At 40.4% G+C, this 21,143-nt stretch overlaps 1 protein-coding gene and 1 non-coding gene across 3 annotated transcripts; one reads left to right on the forward strand and one right to left on the reverse strand.

Annotated features, from left to right (window-relative positions):
• The first annotated feature begins 1,786 nt into the window (after nt 1-1,786).
• Nucleotides 1,787-20,738, forward strand: POLE4 (DNA polymerase epsilon 4, accessory subunit). Of its 2 annotated transcripts, XM_027099064.1 has the most exons (4): nt 1,787-2,028; nt 2,641-2,725; nt 3,395-3,436; nt 20,414-20,738. In XM_027099064.1, the coding sequence occupies exons 1-4, from the start codon at nt 1,819-1,821 to the stop codon at nt 20,425-20,427; spliced, it is 351 nt and encodes a 116-aa protein (XP_026954865.1). In that variant the 5' UTR covers nt 1,787-1,818; the 3' UTR covers nt 20,428-20,738. The 2 variants fall into 2 exon arrangements, with proteins under 2 accessions (XP_026954865.1, XP_026954866.1); XM_027099065.1 differs by lacking the exon at nt 3,395-3,436 and having other exon boundaries at nt 1,790-2,028.
• On the reverse strand, nt 4,676-4,778 carry LOC113616020 (U6 spliceosomal RNA). The gene has a single exon (XR_003431181.1). It is a non-coding gene; the product is annotated as a U6 spliceosomal RNA (small nuclear RNA).
• Nucleotides 20,739-21,143: the final 405 nt, after the last annotated feature.

The following is a 21,143-nucleotide window of genomic DNA, read 5'->3' on the forward strand; positions in this document are numbered from 1 at the left end:
GGTTCAGCAGAGGGAGAGAAAGACAGCAAGGGAGCAAAAGCAAGAGAGAGAAAAGAGATGCCAGAGTGATTTCCTTGAGAAGGTAAGAAGGGTTAGGAATCTAATGGACAAACGTGGAGGGGATGGCTTTGGAGAGGAGCAATGACATTTCAGTCCAGTGGCAGGTGGGAAGGCAGAGCACCTGGGTGTAGGTACTGTTAGGTGTATAGGCATAGTGATGAGAGCCGGCGGAAGCTCCATTCTCAGTGCTTCTATTTTCTCTGTGAAATAGCAACCGATATCATCAGCAGAGAGAGCCAAGTGGATTGAGGAGAAGGTGTCAAATAATCATCTGGTGAGTAGGCAAGTGAGCAGAATGTGGTGGGGTTGTTGGTTCCCTTCATTTTCACTTGAGACTGAGGACAAGACTGGTAAGACTTGGTTTTTTTTGTTGTTGGTTTGGTTTTTGTTGTTGACGTTTTCTGTTGTTGTCTCTGTCCACATACAGCTGCATGGGTGTCACTGTAGTATAGGCATAGGATTCGATTTAACCGGGTGTGGTGTGCTGCTATCAGCCTATTGTGTCTTAGCTCCAGGTCCATCTTCATTGCTTGCTGGTGATGTCAGAACGTTTCTCCTCAGCCCGATGATTATGATGTTAGGATGTTATGCTGTATCAGTAGAGAGCACTAGAGGACAAAAAGGGGCATTTCCTGGTCCCAGTGTGTTTTGGGAGCAGGTTTTTGTAGTGCACAGTGGCCACCAGTGTGCAGCACCTCTCCTTAGGCATCTTTCCAAAGCACCCCAGGAAAGTGAATTGCCCATGAGTCTTGCCAGTGGACACTTCAGTGAGTCGTGGCTGGCCCTCTGCAACAAGATCTTGATCTCAGCTCTGCTGGGAGGGGGTGCTCTCGCATGTTCATTCCATCCTTGGGTTTTCTACCCCAGCCCCGGGAACATACATGCAATTCCTCTATTCTTTAGACTTTTCTTTGCCCCTTAATAGTCAATTCCCTGTTAAAGGTAGGAACTTTTATATTAAACTTTCTTGTTCAAATTACTTTCCCTGCTCAAACCCTGTGCGGTTTCTTTCTCTTAATTGGACCCTAACTGATATAGATGAGGTTTTGTCACGAGAAAGAGGGAAGAATTGTTGAAATGATGTCCATAACTTGTTTCTTTTCCCTCCTACATTTAAAAAAAATTAATTAATTAATTTATTTTTGGCTGTGTTGGGTCTTCGTTTACTGTGCAAGAGCTTTCTGTAGCTGCAGCGAGTGGGGGCCACTCTTCATCGCGGTGCGCAGGCCTCTCACTGTCACGGCCTCTTTTGTGGCGGAGCACACGATCCAGATGCGCAGGCTCAGTAGTTGTGGCTCAACGGGCCCAGTTGCTCCGCAGCATGTGGGATCTTCCCAGACCCGGGCTCGAACCCGTATCCCCTGCATTGGCAGGCAGATTCTCAACCACTAGCGCCACCAGGGAAGCCCCCTCCTACATTTTTATTGCTCTACTTTACTGTCTCTTCCAGTAGCACGTAAACTTGTTCAAGTTTCTCCTGTATATATTTCTATTACTGCTGTGTTTACTTTTACAATCAAATTTCTCAAAAGAGGGCTCAACTAGGCAGGATGGCGCGTCAGAGTCATCTGTGACGGCAAGACAGGCCACCAGGCCCCCAGAAGCGCTGCGAGCGGCAAAAAGTCTGGCGCCCCGCCGCGTGAGGGGCGGAGTCACGCGCCCGTAGGGGGCGTGGCTTCCAGCGCGCGCGAGGAGGGGGCCGGCACCGCTTGCGTGCACACAGTCGGCGGCTGCGCGCGCAGCCGGCTCGGGGCGTGGATGGCGGCTGTGGCGACTGGAAACGGGGCTTTCCAGGAGGAGGAGGGCACCGGTGGGGACGCAGCGGCTCCGCAGCCCCATGCCCCGACGAGTGCGCCCGGGGCTCGTCTCTCGAGGCTGCCTCTGGCGCGAGTGAAGGCCTTGGTGAAGGCGGACCCCGACGTGACGCTCGCAGGACAGGAAGCCATCTTCATTCTGGCACGAGCCGCGGTGCGGCCGGGGCACAATGGGGTGGCGGGGGTGCCTGGCGACGGGCGGGGCTCGGGGCCTTTCCGAAGGGCGGGGCTTAGCGAGCCTTTGGTCCAGGTTTGGGGAACGCGGGAAGCCAGAAGAGGATGTGGGGCGGGGTGTGCTGAGCACCGGGAGGTGAGAGAGGTTCTGGGGCCGGATTCTGAGGTGTGAGCATAGGAAGGGAGGACGGAAAAAGCGTCGCGTAAAGTGGTTGTACTGGTTTGCTAACATACCTACCTCTTCTTGAGGGCCTGAACACGACTTTAATTTGCATCTCCAGTCTAACACTGAACTTGTAGGAACCTCAAGTAAATGAGTGTGGTGGATCTACAAGTGAGGGAGGGACGGATGTGTCATGGGCGACTGCAGGAGGGGGAAGGGGACTAGACTTTTATGAAGTCCAGGAGAACCTTCAGCTTCCCTGAGAACCTCTCTTTCACCCCTGTCCGTTCCCCCACCGCCAACAGAAGCACACACAAGAATTGTACTAGAATTCATCCATACAACTCTGCTTGGTTGTTTTGTTTTTTCAATTTTGGTTTATTATAACTTTTATTGTTTTTTAAATTTTTTTTCTGCTTTTCTTCACAGGAACTGTTTGTGGAAACCATTGCAAAAGATGCCTACTGTTGTGCTCAACAGGGGAAGAGGAAAACCCTTCAGAGGAGAGATTTGGGTAGAGTGTCACTTTGGTATCTTGGATCTGGGGGCAGACGAGAGGGCTGGTTGAGGTTTTCCCTTACACTGTTTAAGATGGCATCACTGTAAGATGAGCGGTGCCACAGGTCTCTTCCTACGATGTTTTCTCTTGGGCTGCCACAGTGCCAGAAAACCCTACCTTTTGAAAATCTGCTTTGGGTGGCTGGAGAGGTGCTGGGACAGAGAACCGAAGGAGTCTAGATGTTGCCAAAGCTAACTAGACCCCTTTGTACCTTCTGCCATATGGTACCAGGCTTGACTGTTTTTTATTCACCTAGAAAGTAGAGGTTTGATTTCTGACTCTACTTTTTAGCTGGTAACCCTAGAACATCTGTAAGCTTTCATATATCATAATCTCGCTTTCCCTTCTGTATAGGCAACACTTCTCTGATGACTTTCAGAGCAAAGATGTTCCCCTCAGTGAGCAGTATTTAACCAGGCTTTTCTTATTTTCTTACTCTCAGAGAGACAGCTGATACGTAAGATTTGGTGGTGGAGTAGATATGGATCTCAAGATAGCAAGGGACAAATTTTATAAATGCCCTAATATGCATAAAGCCTCATGCCCTTCACTGTGGGTTGTGCTTTTGTAAGAGGTTGATGCCCAACCGAAGTTAGTCAGGTGTCCCTTTACCTTGTGTTTCAGATAATGCAATAGAAGCTGTGGATGAATTTGCTTTCCTGGAAGGTGAGTTCTCTATCACGGGGTAATCATTTCCACCTGTCTTTCCCATGCTAACGATCTGACTTCAAAACCTTATAAAACCGATGGCCTGGTTCTTCCTTGTTCATGTAGGAATAATTTTCTCCCCATTTCCTATTAAGATAGGAAAAACAAATTCTAATTCAAATTCCCTTGGGTAGTTAGAACTTCTTCCTGAAAACTGCTTAACCATAAAAAAAATGGAAGGGACTATAAAGACCCCAGTGTAGTTAGGTGGATTCAGAAGTTTGATTCTTACTTTGATCTCCATTCTTAGATACAAATCTTACCCCTCATCATAATGCTAGGGATCAGAAATGATTGCCAACATTTAAAGGGTTGCTTCTTGTTCTTTTTTCTTCTTCAGCAGTCTGTGTAAAGTGATTATTTTGCCGCAGTGAGATTCTATTCTGGCCTGTATCTATTTGTTCTTAGGAATTTTAGATTAACTCTTGTATACTAACTAAATCTTGTCATTGAAATAGAAAATATTTGAGATACCGCATTTTAACTAATTTCTCTTAGAGCTCTCTCTCCTACTTAATTCCTAAATCTGATCAGCTTACTATTCCCTACATATATTCTAATTGAAGAGCTTTGCGAAAGCCGTGCACCTTCAGTTCATTCTCACCTTTATCACACCAGGATGTTCTCAACTATCTCCTTGAAGCCTCATTACTTTCAGAAATCTTTTCTTGAATTATTTATTTCACTATTTTTACTCCTTTGTTCTGCATCTGTAATCAACCTAGGCCCCTGGCCCTCTTGATATATTCTTTTAAATGTCTTTTAAGATATATTCCCATGGCTAGCTTTGAGCCTAGATTATTGAGTATTCTCTTAATTTGTAGATCTTTTTAAAATCTCTTTTCTGATTACTCATTTCTCTTAAAAATAACTTGTTAGCTCCCTACCTAAGGCAGACAATTTCTTGTGACTGACATCCTATCAGTTCCTCAATCAAAAATGTTTGGAGCCTAACTCTACCTGTTTTTTTTTTTTTTTTTTTTTTGCGTTACGCGGGCTTCTCACTGTTGTGGCCTCTCCCATTGCGGAGCACAGGCTCCGGATGCGCAGGCTCAGCGGCCATGGCTCACGGGCCTAGCCGCTCCGCGGCATGTGGGATCTTCCCGGACCGGGGCACGAACCCGCGTTCCCTGCATCGGCAGGCGGACTCGCAATCACTGTGCCACCAGGGAAGCCCCTACCTGTTTATTTTTATTTTTAAATATGGAATACTTAATGAATTTGTGTGTCATCCTTGCACAGGGACCATGCTAACCTTCCCTGTATCGTTACAATTTTAGTAAGTGTACTGCTGAAGTGCACTCCTACCTGTTTATTTTTAATTACCATCTTTTCAAAGTGATGAGTGATGTGATCAAATTTCTATTTAAAGACATAAAACTGCCAACCTCTGGTGCCAGGATGATAAATTGGAGGGTGCTAGGAATAGAAGTGGAGAGAACTTAAAGTTTTCCACTTTAGCCTATACCATGCATAGTGCTTGGCTTGGATTTTTAATAAATGGCCATTTAATGAGTGGTGGATGTGTTCATTTTCATCTTTGGATTCAATAATCTGAGTAGTTGAATCCCTCTGCTCTATTCTACATTAGTAGATCTGAATTTTGGTCATTTTAGCCCCCTTGGATTTAGTCAGTATTATATTATTTTGTACCTGGTAAAATAAATGTTCTTATGTCCTTAGATGTGTATGTTCTAAGTGAAATTTTTTTTCTTTTTAATTGAGTCAGTATATATTCCTGTTTAAAAGTGAAATAGTTACCTAACGACTTATAATGAAATGGCCCTCATCCTTTTATTATTTCTGTTTTTAGCTTTTCAGATAGCTTCTTATATTTCTGAATAATATGCTTTGTTGTTGATTTATCAACTGTAGATCTTATGTTTTGACTTCCTGCTATGATAAATGAAGGTTTGGCTAACCTATACTACCCTCTCAGTCCCTTCCCTCCTTTCTGATTTTTTGTAGTTTTATCATTATTTTTAGTTCCTTTGTTACCTTTACAATTTATATAACATACTAAAATACATTTTTTTTTTGTTGGCTCCTCACTTTGTAAGGTATGTGTTCTCTTAGTCCTTCCTTTCCCATTTTTAGCTCACTTGTAGCTCTCACTTTGTGTCAAGGCTGAAAACATACCTCCTTATCATAATTAGCTCTTCCATGCTATATAGGTTGAGTGTAGAAGTTGAAAAACGGTATTGTGAACAGTCTTCCTCTACCCTCTCTGTCCTTTAATCCCTTATATAGGTCCCCTCCCTTCACGTAGCGGTTATTAGTCTCTTGTGTAATCTTCTGGGTATTTTAATGCAAATATGTTTAATGCAAATAAACATTTATTTAATGCAAATAAACATTTAATGCAAATATGTTTATATATATATATATTTAATGCAAATATGTTATATATATTTATGTATATGTATATATATATTCTTTTTTAAGCCTTTCCTAATGAAATGAGTATGGCATAGAATATGTATATCTTTTTTGGATACTGCCAAACATCCTGTATACCTGATTCACATCTCTATCAGCAGTGTATGACAGTTCCCATTGTTCCTCATTCTCACCAACACTTGGTATTATCAGGGTTTGATTTTTGCCAGTCTGGTAGGAACAACATTGATGAGCGTTTTTATCATAAAAGGGTGTAGGATTTTGTTAAATGTTTTTTCTGCGTCTGTTAAGATGGTCATGTGGTTTTTGTCTTTCCTTTTGTTAATGTGGTGTATCACATTGATTGATTTGTGAATATTGAATTATCCTTGCATCCCTGGAATAAATTCTACTTGATCATGTTGTATGATCCTTTTTAAATATATTATTGGATTTGGTTTGCTAGTATTTTGTTGAGGGTGTTTGCATTTATATTCATCAGTGATAATTGGCCTGTAATTTTTTTGTTTGTAGTTTCTTTGTCTGGTTTTGGTATCAAGGTAATGGTGGTCTTACTGTAGAATGAATTTGGGAGTGTTTCATCCTCCAGGTTTTTGGAATAGTTTGAGAAGGATAGGTACTAGCTCTTCTTTATATGTTTGGTAGAATTTCTCTGTGAAGCCATCTGGTCCTGGAGTTTTGTTTGCTGGGTGTTTTTTGATTAATAGTTCAGTTTCACTACTGGTGGTCCAGCTGTTCAGATTATCTATTTCTTTCTCATTCAGTCTTGGAATGTTGTCTGTTTCTAGAAATGTATCCATTTCTTCTAGATTGCCCAATTTGTTGGCATATAACTGTTGGTAGTAGTCTCTTATGATTTTTTTGTATCTCTTATTTTGTTTATTTGGATCCTCATTTTTTCTTGATGAGTTGACTGAAGACTTCAATTTTGTTTATCTTTTCAAAAAACCAGCTCTTGGTTTCATTGATCTTTCTATTGTTTTATGTTTCTCTGTTTCATTTTTTTTCTCTCTGATCTTTATTGTTACCTTTGTTCTGCTGACTTTCGGCTTTGTCCTTTTTCTTCTAATTCTTTTAGGTGGTAGGTTACGTTGTTTGAGATTTTTCTCATTTCTCGAGGTAGGCCTCTGTTGCTCCAAACTTTTCTCTTAGAACTGCTTTTGCTGCATCCCATAGATTTTGGAAAGTTGTGTTTCCATTTTTATTTGTCTTGAGGTAGTTTCTGATTTTCTCTTGGATTTCTTCAGTGACCCATTGGTTTTTTAGTAGCATATGTTTAGTCTCCGCATGTTTGTATTTTCCCCATTTTTCTTCCTGTGATTGATTTCTGGTTTCGCAGCATTGTGGTGGGAAAAAATGCTTGATATAATTTCTGCCCTCTTAAATTTGTTGAGACTTGTTTAGTTAACTGGCGTGTGATCTGTCCTGGAGAACATTATTTGTGCATTTGAAAAGAATGTGTATTCTGTTGTTTTTGGGTGGAATATCCTGTAGGTATCTTTTAAGTTAACTGGTCTAATATGTCATTTATGACCACAGTTTCCTTATTGACTTTGTATCTGGATGATCTGTCCATTGATGTAAGTGGGGTGTCAAAATCCCCTACTACTATTGTATTACTCTCAATTTCTCCCTTTATGTCTGTTACTGTTTGCTTTATGTACTAGGTACTCCTATATTAGATGCATATGTTACTGAATGTTACATCCTATCTTTGTATTGATCCCTTTATCATTATATAATGCCCTTCTTTGTCTTTTGTTATAGACTTTGTTTTAAAGGCTATTTTGTCTGAGAGGACTATTGCTACCCCAGCTTGCTTGTTATTTCCATTTGCATGAAATATCTTTTTCCATCCCCACACTTTCAGTCTGTGTATGTCTGAAGCTTTGAGGTGGGTCTCTTGTAAGCAGCATAATAGATAGGTATTGTTTTTTCATCCACCCTATGCTTATGATTGGAGCATTTAGTCCATTGACATTTAAGGTCATTATTGATAGGTGCATACTTACTGCCATTTTGTTCATTGTTTTCTGGTTTTTATAGTTCTTTCCTGTTCTTCTGCTTTTAGTTTCTTCCCTTGTGCTTTGATGATTCTGTTTAGTGTTATGCTTGTGTTCCTTTCTCTCTAGTTTTTGTTTATCTGTTACAGGATTTTGATTTGTGGTTACCATGGGGTTCATATATGTTGACCTATATATAACTACGTGTTTTAAACTGGTAGTCATTTAAGTTCAAACACATTCTAAAAGATGTACATTTTTTCACTCCATTCCCCTATGTTTTATGGTTTTGATGTCATATTTTACATCTTTATGTTTATTCCTTAACTGTTATTATAGTTATAGTTGATTTTACAATTTTTTATCCTTTTTTTTTTTTTTTTTGTGGCTGTGCGATGTGGCTTGTGGGATCTTAGTTCTCTGACCAGGGGTTAAACCTGGACCCATGGCAGTGAAAGCGCTGAGTGCTAACCACTGGGCCACCAGGGAATTCTCTGGTTTTTGTCTTCTAATCTTCATACTAGCTTATTTCAGAGGTTGATCTACAGCCTTTTAATATATATTTGCCTATACAATTGAGATTTTTCCTTTCCTATAGATTCTTTCTTCCTGTTGTAGCCTTTTATTTTCCACGTAAAGAAGACTCTTTAACATTTCTGCTTTATTTATCTGGATATCTGTTTCCTTCTTCAGGATCAGGAAGTATTCAGCCATAATTTCATCAAATACATTTTTGATCCCTCTCTCTCTCTCTCTTCTTCTGGGACCCCTATAGTTTGAATGTTGGTATGCTTGATGCTGTCCCAGAGGTCCCTTATACTATATTCCTTTTTTAATGTTTTTCTTTTTGCTGTTCTGATTGGGTGATTTCCGTTATTCTATCTTCAGATCATTTTTGCATTCTTCTGTATCACCTAGTCTTCTGTTAATTCCTTCTGGGGTGTTTTTCATTTCAGTTCTGACTAGTTCTTTCGTATACTTTCTAGTTCCTTGTAAAAACTTTCACTGTTCATCTGTTCTTTTCCCTAGTTCAGTTAGCACTCTTGTTTACTAATGCTTTGAACTTTTTATCTGGCAAATTACTTATTTCTGTTTCATTAGTTGTTTTTTCAGGGTTTTTTCCTTGTTCTTTCATTTTAAAGAAATTCCTTTGTCTTCTCATTTTGCTTAACTTTCTCTGTCTCTGTGAAATTAGGTGAAACAGTTACCCATCCTGGTCTTGAAGGGGTGTGCTTGTGTGGGAGCATCACTATATAGTCTGTGTGTGCTCAGTGGCTTTGATGGGAGAGCTGGATCTGAAGTGAATACAAGTCACATCTTACCCCAGAGTGTGCTGGCAGCTATCACCTTGGTAGAAGGTGGGGCTGGACATGGAGGGGTTGGAGCCAGAGGCAGGTGCGAGCTGGGTCTTCTCCACTCCTCAGTTGCCAACACTGCCCTATCAGGAGTGGTGTCAGGTCCCAAACTGCTGGAGCAGAAACCCTGAGAGTAGGGTCTGAGTTGGTTCTGTTCAATTTGAGTGTGTGCTCTTCCCCCCTCCCCACATCAGCACCTTTGCTCTGAGGGGAGCAGTGCTGGAACCAGAGGGTCCGGATTGGGCACCCAGTGGAGGCTGGTGCCTGCACTTGGATGGTCCTGGCACCAGTCAGAGCTACAGACTGCTTGTGATGTGCTGCCCCTGTGAATGCTAGTAATGGGTGCTCTTTCCCTGTTTGGGTGCTGTGCCAAGTTTGAGCCTACTCTGTCCTCCACAGTTGTGCACTTTCCTCTGCAGTGGCAGCCTTTGCCCTAGTGGGGAGCGGCTGTGGAGCAAGAGGGGCCAGAGTGGGCATTTGGCGTGGACTGGGGTACGTGCTGGGGTGGTCCCAGCACCAGTCAGAACTCCAGACCACTCCTGATTTGCTGCCCTGTGACCTCCAGTCATGGGTTCCCTTGCTCTATTCAGGTGCTGTGCCAGATCCAAGCCAGCTCCGTCCCTCACAGCTGTGTGCTCTCCTCAGCTGTGGCAGCCTTAGCCCTAGTGTGGAGCTGTGCTGTGGAGTAAGGGGGGCTGGAGGGGGTGCTTGGTGTGGGCTGGGGCACGCACTGGGTGGTCACAGTTTCAGTCTGCTTCCTCTGCCTTGTTTTGGGAGTAAGCAATCGTGTGTGCACCCTTCACGAGTGGAGTCTAGGTTTCTTACAGCCACACTGTCAGTCCCACTGGATTTCAAACCAGCTAAGAGGACTCGTCCTCCTTGTGTTGGACCCCAGAGCTGGGGTGCCCATGTTGTGATTCAAACTGCTCCCTACCCAGGGAGAATCTCCAAGGCTGTCCCAATCTGACCACTTCTCTTCCCTTCCTACCTGACTCTGTGTGGATCTTTCTTACAGCTTTGGTTGTACAGGAGTTCTGACAGTCTCCAGGTAGTTTTCAGTGAGAATTCCTCCACATGTGGATGTATTTTTGATGTGTGTGATGTGAATTATTTTAAGGCTTATATTCTTTGTCTTTAAGTGGGGCATTTAATTTAATGTAGTTAATGATATATATGGGTTAGAAGTACCATCTTATTTTGTGCTTTCTATCTGTCTTATTTTATTCTTTTCTTTCCATTTTTTACCTTTTTTGAATATAACTTATTCAGTTTTCCCTCTCAATTTGGAAGTTGTATACTCTTTTTTTTGCTACCCTACCAGTTACTACATGCATCCTTAATTTATCAGAGCCTAGTGTTAGTACCTTTCCCTTTATCCTCAACAAAATGGGATCTTAGAATCCATTAGCTCAATTTACAAGTCCCTCATCCCCCACTTATGTTGGTATTGTCACCTATTTTGTGTTGTCTTTGTCAATCCACATAAGGCTATGTTATATTATTGCTATATTATTCAGACAGTGATATATAAATTTATCCATATATTTATCCTGTCTTTGGTCATCTTTCCTTTTTATATTTCTGCTCCTCCGTTTGTGATCATTTCTTTCTTTCTGAAGTAAATCCTAAAGGGTCTGATGGTAGCAAACTCTGCTTTTCTTTTTTGGTATAAAAAAGCCTTTATTTTATTTTTTTTCTCTGCCTGCTCTGGCTCAATGATTTACTTTCTTAATTGAAAGATATTTTGCTGAATATAGAATTCTAGGTGGAATTTTGTTTTAGCACCTTGAAACAATCATTCTTCTCTCTTTTGAAGCAAATTTGTCCCTTTTTTCTGTCTGCTTTGAAGATTTTCTCTTTATTTATTCTGTAGTTTCACTCATTATCTAGGTATAATTTCCTTTTATGGAGTCTGCTTAGGCTTTTTTTTTTTTTCATCTTTATTGGAGTATAATTGCTTTACAATGGTGTGTTAGTTTCTGCTTTATAACAAAGTGAATCAGTTATACATATATATATGTTGCCATATCTCTTCCCTCTTGTGTCTCTCTCCCTCCCACCGTCCCTATCCCACCCCTCCAGGCGGTCACAAAGCACCGAGCTGATCTCCCTGTGCTATGCGGCTGCTTCCCACTAGCTATCTACCTTACGTTTGGTAGTGTATATATGTCCATGCCTCTCTCTCACTTTGTCACAGCTTACCCTTCCCCCTCCCCATATCCTCAAGTCCATTCTCTAGTAGGTCTGTGTCTTTATTCCTGTCTTACCCCTAGGTTCTTCATGACCTTTTTTTTTTTTCCTTAGATTCCATATATATGTGTTAGCAAATGGTGTTTGTTTTTCTCTTTCTGACTTCACTCTGTATGACAGACTCTAGGTCTATCCACCTCATTACAAATAGCTCAATTTCGTTTCTTTTTATGGATGAGTAATATTCCATTGTATATATGTGCCACATCTTCTTTATCCATTCTACTGATGATGGGCACTTAGGTTGTTTCCATCTCCGGGCTATTGTAAATAGAGCTGCAATGAACATTTTGGTACGTGACTCTTCTTGAATTATGGTTTTCTCAGGGTATATACCCAGTAGTGGGATTGCTGGGTCATATGGTAGTTCTATTTTTAGTTTTTTGAGGAACCTCCATACTGTTCTCCACAGTGGCTGTATCAATTTACATTCCCACCAACAGTGTAAGAGGGTTCCCTTTTCTCCACACCCTCTCCAGCATTTATTGTTTCTAGATTTTTTGATGATGGCCATTCTGACTGGTGTGAGATGATATCTCATTGTAGTTTTGATTTGCATTTCTCTAATGATTAATGAAGTTGAGCATTCTTTCATGTGTTTGTTGGCAGTCTGTATATCTTCTTTGGAGAAATGTCTATTTAGGTCTTCTGCCCATTTTTGGATTGAATTGTTTGTTTTTTTGTTATTGAGCTGCTTATAAATTTTGGAGATTAATCCATTGTCAGTTGCTTCATTTGCAAATATTTTCTCCCATTCTGAGGGTTGCCTTTTGGTCTTGTTTATGGTTTCCTTTGCTGTGCAAAAGCTTTTAAGTTTCATTAGGTCCCATTTGTTTATTTTTGTTTTTATTTCCATTTCTCTAGGAGGTGGGTCAAAAAGGATCTTGCTGTGATTTATGTCATAGAGTATTCTGCCTATGTTTTCCTCTAAGAGTTTGTTAGTTTCTGGCCTTACATTTAGGTCTTTAATCCATTTTGAGCTTATTTTTCTATACGGTGTTAGGGAGTGATCTAATCTCATACTTGTACATGTAGCTGTCCAGTTTTCCCAGCTGTCCAGTTTTCCCAGCACAACTTATTGAAGAGGCTGTCCTTTCTCCACTGTACATTCCTGACTCCTTTAACAAAGATAAGGTGACCATACGTGCGTGGGTTTATCTCTGGGCTTTCTATCCTGTTCCATTGATTTATCTTTCTGTTTTTGTGCCAGTACCATACTATCTTGATTACTGTAACTTTGTAGTATAGTCTGAGGACAGGGAGCCTGATTCCTCCAGCTCCGTTTTTCGTTCTCAAGATTGCTTTGGCTATTCGGGGTCTTTTGTGTTTCCATACAAATTGTGAAATTTTTTGTTCTGGTTCTGTGAAAAATACCAGTGATAGTTTGATAGGGATTGCATTGAATCTGTAGATTGCTTTGGGTAGTAGAGTCATTTTCACAATGTTGATTCTTCCAATCCACGAACATGGTATATCTCTCCATCTATTTTTATCTTTAATTTCTTTCATCAGTGTCTTATAATTTTCTGCATACAGGTCTTTTGTCTCCTTAACTAGGTTTATCCTAGATATTTTATTTTTTGTTGCAATGGTAAATGGGAGTGTTTTCTTGATTTCACTTTCAGATTATTCATTCTTAGTGTATAGGAATGCCAGAGATTTCTGTGCATTAATTTTTTATTCTGCTACTTTACCAAATTCATTGATTAGCTCTAGTAGTTTTCTGGTAGCATCTTAGGATTCTCCATGTATAGTATGTCATCTGAAAACAGTGACATCTTTACTTCTTCTTTTCTGATTTGAATTCATTTTATTTCCTTTTCTTCTCTGATTGCTGTGGCTAAAACTTCCAAAACTATGTTGAATAAGAGTGGTGAGAGTGGGCAACCTTGTCTTGTTCCTGATCTTAGTGGAAATGCTTTCAGTTTTTCACCATTGAGGACAATGTTGGCTGTGGGTTTGTCATATATGGCCTTTATTATGTTGAGGAAAATTCCCTCTATGCGTACTTTCTGCAGGGTTTAAATCATAAATGGGTGTTGAATTTTGTCAAAAGCTTTCTCTGCATCTATTGAGATGATCATATGTTGTTTCTCCTTCAATTTGTTAATATGTTTTATCACATTGATTGATTTGCATATATTGAAGAATCCTTGCATTCCTGGAATAAACCCCACTTGATCATGGTGTATGATCCTTTTAATGTGCTGTTGGATTCTGTTTGCTAGTGTTTTGTTGAGGATTTTTTTTGCATCTATGTTCATCAGTGATATTAGCCTGCAGTTTTCTTTCTTTGTGACATCCTTGTCTGGTTTTGGTATCAAGGTGATGGTGGCCTCGTAGAATGAGTTTGTGAGTGCCCTCTGCTATGTTTTGGAAGAGTTTGAGAAGGATAGGTGTTAGCTCTTCTCTAAATTTTTGATAGAATTTGCCTGTGAAGCCATTTGGTCCTGGGCTTTTGTTTGTTGGAAGATTTTTAATCACAGTTTCAATTTCAGTGCTTGTGATTGGTCTGTTCATATTTTCTATTTCTTCCTGATTCTGACTTGGCAGGTTATGCATTTCTAAGAATTTGTCCATTTCTTCCACATTGTCCATTTTATTGGCATAGAGTTGCTTGTAGTAATCTCTCATGATCTTTTGTATTTCTGCAGTGTCAGTTGTTACTTCCCCTTTTTCATTTCTAATTCTATTGATTTGAGTCTTCTCCCTTTTTTTCTTGATGAGTCTGACTAATGGTTTATCAATTTTGTTTATCTTCTCAAAGAACCAGCTTTTAATTTTATTGATATTTGCTCTCATTTCCTTCATTTCTTTTTCATTTATTTCTGATCTGATTTTTATGATTTCTTTCCTTCTGATAACTTTGGGTTTTTTTTGTTCTTCTTTCTCTAATTGCTTTAGGTGCAAGGTTATATTGTTTATTCGAGATGTTTCCTGTTTCTTAAGGTAGGATTGTATTGCTATAAACTTCCCTCTTAGAACTGCTTTTGCTGCATCCCATAGATTTTGGGTTGTTATGTCTCCATTGTCATTTGTTTCTGGGTATTTTTTGATTTCCTCTTTGATGTCTTCAGTGATCACTTCGTTATTAAGTAGTGTATTGTTTAGCCTCCATGTGTTTGTATTTTTTACAGATCTTTTCCTGTAATTGATATCTAGTCTCATAACGTTGTGGTCGGAAAAGATACTTGAAACAATTTCAGTTTTCTTAAATTTACCAAGGCTTGACTTGTGACCCAAGATATGATCTATCCTGGAGAATGTTCCATGAGCACTTGAGAAAAATGTGTATTCTGTTGTTTTTGGATGGAATGTCCTATAAATATCAATTAAGTCCATCTTGTTTAATGTATCATTTAAAGCTTGTGTTTCCTTATTTATTTTCATTTTGGATGATCTATTGGTGAAAGTGGGGTTTTAATATCCCCTACTATGAAAGTGTTACTGTCGATTTCCCCTTTTATGGCTGTTAGTATTTGCCTTATGTATTGAGGTGCTCCTATGTTGGGGCATAAATATTTACAATTGTTATATCTTCTTCTTGGATTGATTCCTTGATCATTATATAGTGTTCTTCTTTGTCTCTTCTGATAGTCTTTATTTTAAAGTCTATTTTGTCTGGTATGAGAATTGCTACTCCAGCTTTCTTTTGGTTTTCATTAGCATGAAATATATTTTTCCATTCCCTTACTTTCAGTCTGTATGTGTTTCTAGGTCTGAAGTGGGTCTCTTGTAGACAGCAAATATATGGGTCTTGTTTTTGTATCCATTCAGCCAATCTGTGTCTTTGGTGGGAGCATTTAATCCATTTACATTTAAGGTAATTATCGATACGTATGTTCCTATTCCCATTTGCTTAATTGTTTTGGGTTCGTCATTGTAGGTCTTTTCCTTCTCTTGTGTTTCTTGCCTAGAGAAGTTCCTTTAGCATTTGTTGTAAAGCTGGTTTGGTGGTGCTGAACTCTCTCAGGTTTTGCTTGTCTGTAAAGGTTTTAATTTCTCCATCAAATCTGCATGAGATCTTTGCTGGGTAGAGTAATCTTGGTTGCAGGTTTTTCTCCTTCATCACTTTAAATATGTCCTGCCTGTCCCTTCTGGTTTGCAGAGTTTCTGCTGAAAGATCAGCTGTTAACCTTATTGGGATTCCCTTGTGTGTTATTTGTTGTTTTTCCCTTGCTGCTTTGAATATGTTTTCTTTGTATTTAATTTTTGACAGTTTGATTAATATGTGTCTTGGTGTATTTCTCCTTGGATTTATCCTGTATGGGACTCTCTTGCTTTCTGGACTTGATTAACTATTTCCTTTCCCATATTAGGGAAGTTGTCAACAGTAATCTCTTGAAATATTTTCTCAGTCCTTTTCTTTTTCTCTTCTTCTTCTGGAACCCCTATAATTCGAATGTTGGTGTGTTTAATGTTGTCCCAGAGGTCTCTGAGTCTGTCCTCAGTTCTTTTCATTCTTTTTTCTTTATTCTGCTCTGCAGTAGTTATTTCCACGATTTTATCTTCCAGGTCACTTATCCGTTCTTCTGCCTCAGTTATTCTGCTATTGATCCCATCTAGAGTATTTTTAATTTCATTTATTGTGTTGTTCATCATTGTTGGTTTCATCTTTAGTTCTTCTAGGTCCTTGTTAAATGTTTCTTGCATTTTGTCCATTCTGTTTCCAAGATTCTGGATCATCTTTACTATCATTATTCTGAATTCTTTTTCAGGTAGACTGCCTATTTCCTCTTCATTTTTTAGGCCTTGTGGGTTTTTATCCTGCTCCTCTATGTGCTGTGTGTTTTTCTGTCTTCTCATTTTGTTTATCTTACTGTGTTTGGGGTCTCCTTTTTGCAGGCTGCCGGTTCGTAGTCCCCGTTGTGTTTGGTATCTGTCCCCAGTGGCTAAGGTTGGTTTAGTGGGTTGTGAAGGCTTCCTGGTGGAGGGGACTAGTGCCTGTGTTCTGGTGATGAGGCTGGATCTTGTCTTTCTGGTGGGCAGGTCCACGTCTGGTGGTGCATTTTGTGATGTCTGTGGACTTATTATGATTTTAGGCAGCCTCTCTGCTAATGGGTGGGGTTGTGTTCCTGTTTTGCTAGTTGTTTGGCATAGGGTGTCCAGCACTGTAGCTTGCTGGTTTTTGAGTGAAGCTGGGTGCTGGTGTTGAGATGGAGATCTCTGGGAGATTTTCGCCGTTCGTTATTATGTGGAGCTGGGAGGTCTGTTGTGGACCAGTGTCCTGAAGGTGGCTCTCCCACCTCAGAGGCACAGCACTGACTCCTGGCTGCAGCACCAAGAGCCTTTTACCAAATGGCTCAGAATAAAAGGGAGAAAAAGTAGAAAGAAAGAATTAGTAGAAGTAGAAAGAAAGAAAGAAAGAAAGAGAGAGAGAAAGAAGGAAAGAAAGAAAGAAAGAAGGGAGGGAGGGAGGGAGGAAGGAAGGAAGGAGGGAAGGAAGGAAAAAAAGAAAGAAAGAAGATAAAATAAAATAAGATAAAATATAATAAAGTTATTAAAATAAAAAAATAATTATTAAGGAAAAAAATTTAAAAATAAACAAACAAAAACAACAGACGGATAGAACCCTAAGGCAAATGGTGGAAGCAAAGCTATACAGACAATATCTCACACAGAAGCATACACATACACATTCACAAAAAGAGGAAAAGGGGAAAAAATCATAAATCTTGCTCTCAAAGCCCACCTCCTCAATTTGGTTATGATTCATTGTCTATTCATGTATTCCACAGATGCAGGGTACATCAAGTTGATTGTGGAGCTTTAATCCGCTGCTTCTGAGGCTGCTGGGAGAGATTTCCCTTTCTCTTCTTTGTTCTCACAGCTCCCAGGGGCTCAGCTTTGGATTTGGCCCCGCCTCTGCGTGTAGGTTACCGAAGGGCATCTATTCTTCGCTCAGACAGGACGGGGTTAAAGGAGCCGCTGAATCGGGGGCTCTGGCTCACTCAGGCTGGGGGGAGGGAGGGGAATGGAATGTGGGGCGAGCCTGCAGCGGCAGAGGTCGGTGTGACGTTGCACCAGCCTGAGGTGCGCCGTGTGTTCTCCCGGGGGAGTTGTCCCTGCATCCCGGGACCCTAGCAGTGGTGGGCTGCACAGGCTCCCCGGAAGGGGGTTGTGGATAATAACCTGTGCTCACACACAGGCTTCTTGGTGGCGGCAGCAACTACTTAGGCTTTTTAAATCTATGGATTGATGTCTTTCATCTGTCCTGGAGAAGTCTCTTTGTCTCTCCTTTCTCTTTTTCTTTCTCCTTTCTCTCTGGGATTCACATTAAATGTATGCTAAAAGTCAACCATCATTTTGCCACTCCATGATGTATTATATGTAATTTTTCTGACCTTACATTTTATTAATTCTCTGTTCAGTAGTCTTGTCTCCTTTAAACTTTCCTGTTGATTTATTAGTTTCAGTTCTTGTTTTTGTATTTTTCATTTTCTGTGAATTCCATTTAGTTATTTTTCAAATATATTTTGTCAGTTTGTATTTGCTGCAGATGTTTTGAAACTTGTGTTTTATATCACTAAATGTAGTATGTACAATTGTTTATAGTCTGTGTCCAATCTAATATCCAAAACCTTTTAAGCCTGGCTTATTTATTTACTTTTCTGTCTATTGTTTCTGTTGGTACTGTCTCATGGTTTTTCTATTTGCTTAGTTATCTTAGTGTGTATATATATATATAGTTGTGGTACGCGGGCTTCTCACTGTTGTGGCCTCTCCTGTTGCGGAGCACAGGCTCTAGACGCGCAGGCTCAGTGGCCATGGCTCACGCGCCTAGCCGCTCCGTGGCATATGGGATCTTCCCGGACTGGGGCACGAACCTGTGTCCCCTGCATTGGCAGGCGGACTCTCAACCACTGCGCCACCAGGGAAGCCCTATCTTGGTATATTTGTCATTGTATTAATATTTGAAAAAATAATTTGTTGGATAATTATTTGAGGCCAGTATAATGAGACCTTTCTTCAAAGATTTTCATTTGCTTCTGCAAGACACCTAGGGGCATGTATCAGTGCAGAACCTCCTTTTTGAATCTAAGACTTGAGGATTCCTTGATCACTGTGGTGATATCAACTGTGATGGCAGGTCTGTGAGGGGACTGATTTAATTCTAGTTCAGCCTTACTCTGAGGGTGTAGCCTTTTGGGAATCCAGCTTTTAGAAAGGGGGAAATTATCAAACCTTTCCACTTGGGCACATTCTCAGATTTGACCCTTCATTTGCTTAGCCAAAATCGCAAACGTTTTTCAGCTCTCTTTTGGATTGGCAGATTCCCCTGAGGTAAAAGCAGTTTTGAAGGCTGGGTTTTCTTTGTGTTTTTGCCTTCTCTAGATTTTGGGTTTGCCTTTTCTTGAGGCCTATTTAATGCCTGAAGGATTTTCTTTTTAAAAATAGTTTAATCAGTTCTATCAATTGGTATCAGCAGAAATTTGACATTATCAAAAGCAGAGGCTATTAAAAAAATTTTGAGGTTTTTTTGCTTTGTTCTTTTCTTATGTGTTCTTTTCCCTGAATTATTCTTTCAAATCTTTCCTTTTACTGGATAGGCTTTCTTCAGATGCCTTGTAATTTTTATTCTATTTTAGAATGAGGGAGTAAGAAAGCTCTTTGGAACCTGTGTATGTATGTGTATGGAGGGTGGTTATTGCCTTGCAGTTTTACTTTAGTGTGGGTAGCGGGTGGGACCAGATGTTATGTTGGGGGCCTCCAAAGGCCAGAATTGCAGAAAACTTGACTGTGGGAAGCTGGAATTTTCAGAAGCCGCTTCTTCTCCAGATAATTCATTTAGTTCTTTAGAAGAGAGCCCGCTGATTTTTTTCAAGTTAGATTTAGTTTAAATGCTTGTTTTCTGGTAGTGCTGCACACTTGGGAGGGTTGTGAGGAGATGTGGTCAACTGTTTCTCATATAGACCCTCTAGTCATTACCCATGTTAGCCTTGCATCTCTTTCTGTCATTTTTGGTGTCAGTCTAGATCCTCCCCATGAGTTTTCTAGTTAGATGGGTTCCCACCTCTGCTGCACCCCCCTCTGTTTATTGTAGGCTTATTTTCCTCTGCCCTATTTATAAACACACTTCAGTCAGATTTCTGTCAGTCAGTTTTTTGTTTCAACCAAATCTCTTTGTTGTAGATTTATATACCTGTTAAAAGATTTTTTTCCTTTCACGTGGAATCTTGCATGGGAGGGCATACAAACTTGAGGGTCCAGTTTCCCTTCTTTTTTTAAAGTTTAAAAAAAAATTTTATTTTTGGCTGCATTGGGTCTTCATTGCTTCGTGCAGGCTTTCTCTAGTTGCGGCGAGTGGAGGCTACTCTTTGTTGCGGTGTGCAGGCTTCTCATGGTGGTGGCTTGTCTTGTTGCGGAGCATGGGATCTGGCATGTGGGCTTCAGTAGTTGCAGCATATGGGCTCAGTAGTTGTGGCTCGCAGGTTCTAGAGTGCAGGCTTAGTAGTTGTGGCACACGGGCTTATTTGCTCCATGGCATGTGGGATCTTCCCAGACCAGGTATCGAACCCATGTCCTCTACAATGGCAGGAGGATTCTTAACCACTGTGCCACCAGGGAAGTCCCCAGTTTCCCATCTTGACTTGGAACTTTTTCAAAGATTATACACTCTGCTTAGAAAACTTATTTATTTTGTATCACTCACCCCTTGTTGTAGTCTCCACAGATGCTCATTAACCAACACAATTTCTTAGCCCTTTTCCCACCTCTAAATTGAACTCTCCAGACCCAACTGCCCAGCCTCTGTAATGACATGTTCTTCCCCAAGGATCTTTTGGATGGATATTCCTCAAAATGAGTATTTTGGTCTTAGAAGAAATGCCAGTACCAAAGCAGCTGCCACTTAACTTTGCCCAGTTTGCTACATTCATCCAGCTCTTGAGGCACCTTGCTTTCAACATTGCTCTTTGTGTTTTTAGGTACTTTGGATTGATTGCTGAGCCTGGGCAGTTTTGTGAGCCTGTACCTGCATCCTTCAGCTAGGCCCTCTGCAGGTCTCAGCTTTGAAGAAGAAGAGTCTTTGGAATACTGGACTTACACACTTTTCCTGTTCTGCCTTCACCTAAGCCTGGATAAGCAGAGATCTCACCTGTTAGCTTTTCTTTATAAGGTCTTCCACTACTTGTGTCTTCCATTTCTGGCCTGGATGCAGCTGCTGCTGCTTGTGGTAGAGGTATCAAAAATGATTTTGTAGGTTGCTTAATAAATGATAAGGACCAAATAAAAGTTTCTGATCAACCTCAACCTAGTGTGTTTTATCATCTTGCCTTTGTTCTTGCGTCATGACTGGAGAGCCACCATGCCTAGCCACAGATTTTTCTGATCTTCCCTGCTAGCCATTGTAAACCCCAGTCTTTCATTTATTTGTTCATTTTTTTAGCACATCAGCAGAGTGTGGCTCCAGAATTTATAGGATGTCACTTAAGGTCTTCAGAGGTCAAATAAATGTGATCCTAGATTTAAAACCAGTTAAAATATTTCAGTAGCTTTATTGAGAGATAATTCACCTACCATACAATTTACCCATTTAAAGTGTACATTTCAGTAGTTTTTAATATATTCACAGATATGTAAAACTGTTGCTATAGTCAATTTTGGAGCATTGTTAAGGGAATTATATAATAGGTGGTATTTTGTGTCTGCCTTCTT

The sequence above is a fragment of the Aethalodelphis obliquidens genome, unplaced genomic scaffold, assembly GCF_003676395.1.
Source record: "Aethalodelphis obliquidens isolate GAN/ISIS:26980383/991018 unplaced genomic scaffold, ASM367639v1 scaffold128, whole genome shotgun sequence".
NCBI lineage: Eukaryota > Metazoa > Chordata > Mammalia > Artiodactyla > Delphinidae > Aethalodelphis > Aethalodelphis obliquidens.

Bases quoted from the DNA above. Each gene is read 5' to 3' on its own strand.
- POLE4 (XM_027099064.1), top strand. From the start codon at position 1,819: ATGGCGGCTGTGGCGACTGGAAACGGGGCTTTCCAGGAGGAGGAGGGC. The intron at 2,029-2,640 runs GTGCGGCCGGGG...TTTTCTTCACAG, and splicing joins TCATTCTGGCACGAGCCGCG to GAACTGTTTGTGGAAACCAT. The intron at 2,726-3,394 runs GTAGAGTGTCAC...CTTGTGTTTCAG, and splicing joins CCTTCAGAGGAGAGATTTGG to ATAATGCAATAGAAGCTGTG.